Genomic DNA, 8,684 nt, shown 5'->3' on the forward strand with positions numbered 1-8,684 from the left:
ACATTCTTTCACTTTCCTAATCTGAAGGAGCTTAGGCTGGACGAACTGCCGGAATTTGATAGATGGTGTGAAGTAAACTGGGTCCAAGGAGAACAGATAATGTTTCCTCAACTTGAGAAGTTGTTTATTACAAATTGTGGAAAGGTTACAGCATTACCAGGGCCAGCACTTCTCGGAGGATCGTGCTGTGGAGATTACAAGGAGCAAGACGAGTGGAAGCTTTGGTCGGCATTTCCAGTCCTGAAGGTACTCGAATTAAAATGGTTAGCAAAGTTTCAGAGGTGGGGGGGCGCTGCTGAAGCAACTCAAGGGCTGCAGATAATATTTCCTCAGCTTGAAGGGTTATCAATCGAAACGTGCCCCGAACTGGCAGCATTACCATCAGCATTACCATCATTTGACCATAGTGATGTTACAGCATGGTCAGCATTTCCAAACTTAAAGAGGCTCCGGTTACGTTACTTAGATAGTTTTAAGAGCTTGGGGATGACGGAAGAGCAGAGATTCCCTGACCTTGAGACTCTGTGTGTTGAGAAATGTCCCAAGTTGACAACTCTACCGGGGGTGATAGAAGCACCAAAGCTCGGTGTATTACAAATAAATGGCAGCCAACTGATAGCAATAATGGTGCCTACAATTATTAACTCATTGTCCGAACTGGCGTTATCAATCCAAGACACAGAAACTACTTTACCAACTGTGCATAGGGCCTTTGAGCTGGTGGACGCCAGTAATAAATCCCCTCTGACACGTCTGCAGCTAAGAGGCTGCAACTTTCTGTTCCCCTCAAGTCCACTGGCACTATGGACATGTTTTGTCCAGCTCCAACATTTGGCAATTTGGAACCATGCTCTTGTCTACTGGCCGGAAAAAGAGTTCCAGAGCTTGGTATCCTTGAGGCTCCTTTCCATTGACAAGTGCAGTGGTCTGATTGGGTACGCGAAAGCTGCTCCTGGCCAACCAATATCAGAAAGGAGCCGCCAAGTTCTGCCCCGTCTCGTGTCTCTATACATAGAGGATTGTGAAAGTCTGGTAGAGGTCTTCAACGTCCCCGCATCTCTCAAGATGATGGATTTGCGCGGCTGCCCTAAGCTTAAGTCCACATTCGGAGAGCAACAGGACGAGCCAACATTAAATCAAGGGCCCAGCGCTGCACCGAAGCTGTCATCATCGGCCCGGGACGTTCCATGTCTTGAATATCTAAGAATATTGCGGTGCGAAAGCTTGTCAGAGGTTCTCAACCTTCCCCCATCCCTCAGGGAAATACTTATTCGTGAGTGTGGCAAACTCCAACTCCTATCAGGCCAGCTGGATGGACTTCAAAGACTAGATATTTGGGTATGCCCAGAGTTGAGATCACTGGAATCTTGCTTGGGAGAGTTTTCAACCCTGGAACGCCTCAGTCTGATGGATTGCAAAAGCCTGGCATCCTTGCCCGATGGGCCACAAGCATACTCATCTCTCCGTGATCTTCGAATTACATCATGTCCATGTATACAGTCGCTTCCTTCATCCCTGAAGAAGAGACTGGACAACATCCCTGAAGAAGATAAAGATTTGGATGCTCGTTACGAAGGTACCCACCAAACTCATTTGTCGTTTCACCATAGTTTGAATGCATAAATCTGCTCATGCTTTCTAGAAATATATATACCAGTCGCCTTAAAGCATCCATGCAGTAGTTTGAATGATATGGTGTGATTATTTTTACATTAGAGAAAGGTGCAGCACACGACCACAGAATTTTGGTGCCTTGGTATAATCATGTCGAGTTGTATTACTTAATTATCCATTTTGAATTTCTGAATAGATATGACTACTAAAGAAGCTGCTTAACGAGAATGATATGTAAGGCAAAATAGAGTATCTTTGGTCCTCCACTTCTGTCTTCAGTTCATCTTTATTATGTGAACTGCTACTAGTATTTGCGTCTATAGACTATAGCTAGGTGTGAACTGTGCCCAGAAATTATTGACAAGGAATAGTGGAAAGAACTCAGCAATCACTAAAAAAGCATGAAGAGTGTCCCACAAAGTTACTTTTTCATGCAGTTGTCATGGTAGATTGCTGGTTTCAGCACTTGCACAATACGAAATTTAAAAAATCCAAGGGATCCCTCCACACTTGGACAACTAAGAACACGACTATAGATTGTTTTCAATTTGCATTGAACTGATATTTTTCTATTTCCCTAATGTTACACCCCAAATAGAGATGCCATGTTGCCAATGCAACGAAGGTTTTTACTTGTCAATTTAATTGAATTTTGCTGTCTAAAGGACAAAATGTGGACTAAATAAAAGGTCCCAGGAGCCTACTGTGTGGTACCTTTGTTTTAATTGTTTTTGCTAACTTCACGCCTTTGGGTGCACAAAAATGTACTATTTCTGTTTTTGTTTCAGAAAGAACTGGAATTTTTCTCTTTGGAATTCGGTAGTTGTAACTCGAATCTGCTTGACGTACACGTTTTTCATGTTATACTATTGATAAATTCTAACATCAGCGATTACCAGGTGCCAAGTTATTGAAACCAAAGACATGGAAATATGCCATTCATTCGTAGAAATCAGTGAGCTGTCAAAACATGAAGTACCAGGTTAGTAGCATAAAAAGTTTGGGTTTTTATTAGAATCATTTCAATTAATCTAGTGTTGATTCCATATCCTGTCTATTGTAGGGACATGTTTGCCTCATTTACTGTCAGCATCCAAACCATAATATGGAAATGCTATTTTCCTTCTATGTTGATCGTTGATCAAGGTCTGAGTTACCATACAGGCTCTGATGCAAGTTGTTAAAGGCAGTATAAATTCTATACCAGACATTTATTTATATTTGATAACCATGAGAGATATATTACTATTTTATTTTTGCATCAAATGAATGTGGAGGCTGGGATATTAATACTTTCTCCCATTAATACAGCTACATCATGGCAGTTATCTCCCTGTGATTGGAAGAGAGTTCTGCATTTTGCATACCAACTGCAACTATGATGTTTATAACTGAGCTTGGAGAGATATTATGCCATTTCTGTGACCATTCTCTTCTATTATGTCCATTTCACATATTGAAAACAAAATTTTCCCTTAAGTGACTATTCTATTGAATTGATATTTTCCTTTTTCAGATAATACTGATATTTTTAACTTGCTTTACTTTCCCTTAACATGATTGGAAGTTGAAGACCATGCCTAAATTTTTCAAATGTGCCTTCCTTTTAGTGCATTACTTCTTCGGTGACCAATTAGCGTTTTGACTAATTGCTACTGATCAATTGTTCATACATGCCAAAGGACCAATAACTTCATGGTGCAGCCAATTAAATTGTTACTGATTTCATGCTATCAACATGCAAAAAGATAGTCAGTTGACACCTAGCCACAATCAAACAATAACCTAGTAGTTTGAAATGATTATCGCAATTGCCATGCTTTGTGCAGAGAAGATGACTCTTCGAGGTTAAGTAAGATTCTACGAATACATGGCAAGTTTCACGATGCAGGCAATGAATTATTAAAAGCTGGTGGCATAATAGTGCACACGAATACATACTTGTATGCGCATTGCAATATTGGAAAATGTACCAAAGTGCAGTCACTGCCTTCTTCCCACAAACAAACAGCACTCGATAAACACATAAAGTCATTTGCTCATGACTTGCCGGTGAGCCACTAAGGCTCCAAGGTGCCGGCACACCTTGTATAAAGGTGGTTCACTCTAGAACCTGATCATAAGGTAGGCACACCTTGCACTCTCTCTTCTCTAGGTCTATTCTAGCACTAATCATTTTGCTAAGCTTGTGCTAAACCTTTGATGGATTACATAAACACTTTTGGGTGTCTTGGATGTGTTCTTGATGTGTCTTACTCTTCAATGGACTCCTACACACTTCAACTTCATCCAGCAACTCCAAATGGTCAAGTGGAGAGGGTATAAATAGCCCAAGAGCTTAAAGAACCGTTGCTTGAATGGGTAGTTAAAGTATACCATCGGATGTTCCGATGGTCTATTTTTTGGTAGCATCGGAACATTCGGTGCAACTAGCCATTGGCTCCCCTGCGTCCAACTTCTTCAAGAATTCATTCGACGCTCCATCCGATGCCCCCATCGTATCATCCAGTGCTGATAGTTTTCTGACCAAAATCTCTCTGAAACTAGCCATTGGCTCCCCTGCGCCCAACTAAATATGTTTCGTTCGAGGGTCACCTCCATAGGGCATCAGAACATCTGGTGCTATAGGTCAATTTCTGCCTTTCCTGAGAATTGATCCGACGCTACTAAATTTTCCATCGTCGGATCATCCGGTGCTTCCTGGAACTCAAGTTGATTTCCCCGTTGGACCAATTGCTCCGATACTTACTCCGATGGGCCATGGCTTGGTCACTTGAATACCATAGCTTGGATACTTGAATATCATGATTTGGATCTTGCCATGGTTTGGTTTGCATACTTGAATACCATGATTTGAACCTTGCCCATGGTTTGGTTTGCATACTTGGGACCTAGAAAACCTACAAAGCATATACTTGACAAACTATTAGTCCCAATAATTATATTGTCACTCAATCACCAAAATCACAAACTACGAACTAATGGGGCCATGTTCGCTACAAGGTGCATGGTAGAGTGCTTGGAACTTGGGCGGTGAGGCCAGGCGGCGGTGGTGCCGCCGGCCGGGAGGTGGAGGAGGCCAGTTGGGCGGTGCTTGGGCGAGGGCTTGACGACGACATGGTGGGGGAGGGAGGTGGCGGCGGCTGCGGCAGGGAGGTGGTTGCCGAGGGCAGGTAGGGTCTCGCCGAAGCCCGACACCGGCAGCTACCACGCCCTCGGTTGGGGTGGTGGTCCATCTGGGCGGCGGCGGGGTGGCCTGGCTATTGGGAAGAAAGGTGCTGAACTGAGGAAGAAGATGAAGGATTCCTCAGAAGATGAAGGATGTCCGTTCAATGCTCATCCAACGTCGCAGAAATTCGTGTGTCAGAAAACGATAGAATACTCGGGTGGGCAGTAGGCACTCACTTCTAAAAAGCCAAAACAATATATAATTTGTAACGGAGGAAGTATTAAATATGAAAATTATGATTTACTCCCAAAAACTGATGAATTAACTGAAGGTGTATAAACTCTTCAATTCACAAAGTGCATTTAATCTGTATTGAACACTTCTCTTAGTAAGTTTTCTCAGCAATAACCTGAAGATCTTTTTTACTTATGGGTTTACCTATGCACTCTTTTCCCTTAATTGAAAATCTGGTGATAGTAAAACATGTTAAAAAGTTATCCATTAATTTAATTTTTGTGAAAGGGCTGTCTTAGGAAATAGCCAGTGGAAACATCAGATTAGAAAGAAACAGGTTATGCTTCATAAGGTGTCTTCCATGTTTCATATCTCATCTTTTTCATGCATTACTTATAATGTTTGGTGAATTTTTATTTGCTGACTTTTGTTTACTGATCATGTGCAATATGTAAAGATCACGGTCAATTGGTTCTAAAAATCATGTGGAGATACACATTCGGTTGGCAAAAACAGAGAACCACTGTTTAGTTTCATGTTGTCATTGATGCATATCTCCATAAGTATTCATGTGGAAGAGCAGACTGCCCCTGAAGGCTGAAGCTAAAAGTATTCATGTGGCTGGCCTGGCAAGATAGACTGCAAACAGGGGTGGCTTTGAAGAGAGGACGAAATTGAATGGAAGGGAATGTCAATTGTGCAGCATACAAAAATTTGTCTGGAAATGCTTCAGTGACGCCCTGTGGTGGGGAGGAGTCCCAGCAAGTATGCTTCATTTCTTTCCGCAGAAGTGGCGGGTGCTGCTGCTGGGGGATGGTGATGGCGCCTAGTGAAAGGCTGGATGGAGGCCTTCATGGAGAAGCTCAAGACCTCTTGTAGAAAACACCCAGGGGAAGCTGGAAAAAAAACATTTCTTCACAATTTCTAGTCTTTTGAGGTCCTTGCAAAGCTGTACTTTCAGTTCCTGCACCCTAGTTTCTTAATTAACACAGTCGAGCTGGTAACCTGTTATGGTCGGCAAAGTGTACCAACATCGCAGGGCGAGCCGTGGCTAGACGAGGCCGTGGTAGGCGAGCGGCTTGCGGTGTGTCAGTTAGGAGAGTCTGAAGGTTTAGGAGTATTGTTTCCTTTTATTGTTATCCCTTAATGGTAGTTAAGATTTGTTAGAATCAGATGGGTGTACAAGTATTGAACTCTTTCAGTTAATAGAAATCAGCCAGAGATTGAGTTATCTCTCCCGCTCCCTGGTAACTCCCCTTGCGCACGCCTGTTCCCCGACGCCGGCCATCCAGGACAGCGTTGCAACCTTGCCGCTGCCGGGATCCCAAACCCCGGCCGCCCATGCAGCACGACTACTTCCTTCGCAGCGCTAGCGGTTCCAACAATCTAGTTTCAGTGATGTCCAGTTCGATGCCTGGAGCTCCGACTTCCGCCGCCACTGCAATCACCACAACCGCCAGCTTACCCACCACCACCACCGCGCCAGTTTCCCTTCCTCCCTCCACGGCCGTGCCAATTGCGGCCATCGACACACTGACCACAGCCATCTACGGTCTCCAGTGTCAGATGGGCCAATTCGCGACGCAGCTGGCCGATGTCGAGGGGCGCGCGTCCCCGCACTCAGGCGGATCGTCACAACTGCAGGCTTTGTCACCTTACGGCCTCCCCAGCTACGAAGGGCTACCTGCCGCGACATCAACGGGATCTGTCATCGTCCACACGACGGCTCCCGGCCTGCCAATCACCATGATCCCGTTTCCACACTCGCCATCACCGATTCCACAAGCTGTCTTTCCCCACCTACGACGGCAAAGAAGATCCGCTGAGCTGGCTCAACAAGTGCACGCACTTTTTTCAGGCTCAGCGCATCCGCGAGGCCGACAAGGTGTGGCTTGCCTCATTCCACATGACCGGCATCACCCAACACTGGTACTACATGCTGGAGCGCAACGTCAGCGACATCAACGCCATCTCTTGGCCGCGGTTCTCGTCGCTATGCCAGCAACATTTTGGGCCAGCTCTCGGCACAAACCACCTCACAGAACTAGCTCGCCTGCCATTTCGCAGGTCGGTTGACGAGTACTAGGTGGCATTCCAAGCCAAGATGGTGCACGCAGGCTGCCTATCACCGCAGCAGCAGGTCCAGCTCTTCACTGGGGCCTGACTACATCCGTGTTGATGTCGAACTGCAGGCTCCACAAGATCTTCAGCACGCCATGATGTTGGCCTTCACCTATAAACGTCGCGCGGCGGCAGAGCCGCGCCCTGCGTGCCCCCAGAGTCGACAGCAGCCATATCCGGGGGCGGCCGTCGCACCGTCCATGATGCCCACGGTGACACTGTCTCCGTCGACGCCACCTACGCCGTCTGCGACGGTCCCAGCCTGCACTGGCCGCTCCACCACGGCCATTCCGTCACCTCACGCCGCAGGAGATGGCAGAATGGCGCCGGCCTCTGCTACAACTGCGATGAGCAATAGGTACGCGGTCACAAATGCCCGCGCCTCTTCTACTTGGAGGTCTCAGACTTCGTGGAGGATGACGCCGTGCCAGCTACGGAGGAAACCCCACAGATATCCCTCCATGCGATCACCGGCCTCCGCACTAAGGACACGATGCAGCTACACGTTCAGCTGAGCGATCAAGAGTTCACGGCCCTTCTTGACTCGGAATCGACACATAACTTCATCAGCGCTTCCGCGGCGCAGCACGTGAATCTTCGGTTCCACGACAGCTGCGGTGCCCATGTTGTGGTGACCAACGGCGATAGAGTGGTGTGTCGTGGTCTTGCCCGCGATGTCTATGCGGTACGGCATTACATATACCCGCAGCTACAAAAGGATGAATTGGAGGCACAGTGCGAATCTATGCTCCGCCAGGGCGTCATTCGACCCATCACATCTCCTTTCTCAGCTCCAGTGTTGCTCGTCAAGAAGCCAGACGGCTCCTGGCATTTTTGTGTCGATTACAGGACGTTAAATACGTGGTTGACCACGGTAAAAGATAAATTTCCCATACCTGTCGTGGAGGAGCTCCTAGATGATGCCATTCGGCCTGTCCATCGCGCCGTCAACTTTCCAAGTGCTGATGAATCTCGTGCTCAAGCCGTTCCTACACCGGTGTGTCCTCATCTTCTTCGACGATATCCTCATCTACAGCATGTTGTGGAGTCAGCATCTGCAACACCTTCGCGCCGTACTTGACGTGCTGCGCGCCAACCAGCTGCACCTCAAGAGATCCAAATGCCTGTTCGCCGCATCGTCAGTTCAGTACCTGGGCCACGTCATTTCAGCAGCTGGCATTGCCATGGATGCAGCCAAGGTGGCGGCAGTGGAATCATGGCCACAGAAGCGCTCCGCCCGTGGCCTGCGTGGGTTTCTCAAATTGGCCGGGTATTACAGGCGCTTCATCCAGAACTTCAGCACCATTGCGGGACCCCTGACGACACTGCTCAAGAAACGGTGGACTGAGGCAGCCACCGAGGCTTTCACGGCCCTCAAAAAGGCCCTGTCCGTAGCCCTCGTCTTGCACCTGCCTGATTTTGGAAGGGAATTTATTTGGGGTTCGGTGCCATACTACATCAGGTGAGGGCCTTTTGCCGCGCGACATCTGAAGATTGCCGCGTATGAGCGCAAACTAATTGGTCTTGTCAAAGGCAGTTCGCCACT

At 46.9% G+C, this 8,684-nt stretch overlaps 1 protein-coding gene across 1 annotated transcript; it reads left to right on the forward strand.

The window, feature by feature from the left end:
* The first annotated feature begins 8,055 nt into the window (after nt 1-8,055).
* Nucleotides 8,056-8,604, forward strand: LOC117849413 (uncharacterized mitochondrial protein AtMg00860-like). The gene has a single exon (XM_034730954.1). The coding sequence runs from the start codon at nt 8,056-8,058 to the stop codon at nt 8,602-8,604; it is 549 nt and encodes a 182-aa protein (XP_034586845.1).
* The last annotated feature ends 80 nt before the right edge of the window (nt 8,605-8,684 follow it).

Source organism: Setaria viridis, chromosome 3, assembly GCF_005286985.2.
Source record: "Setaria viridis chromosome 3, Setaria_viridis_v4.0, whole genome shotgun sequence".
Classification (NCBI taxonomy): Eukaryota; Viridiplantae; Streptophyta; class Magnoliopsida; order Poales; family Poaceae; genus Setaria; species Setaria viridis.

What these genes read in the sequence shown, in the direction of transcription:
- LOC117849413 (XM_034730954.1), top strand. Translation starts at nt 8,056, where the DNA reads ATGATGCCATTCGGCCTGTCCATCGCGCCGTCAACTTTCCAAGTGCTG.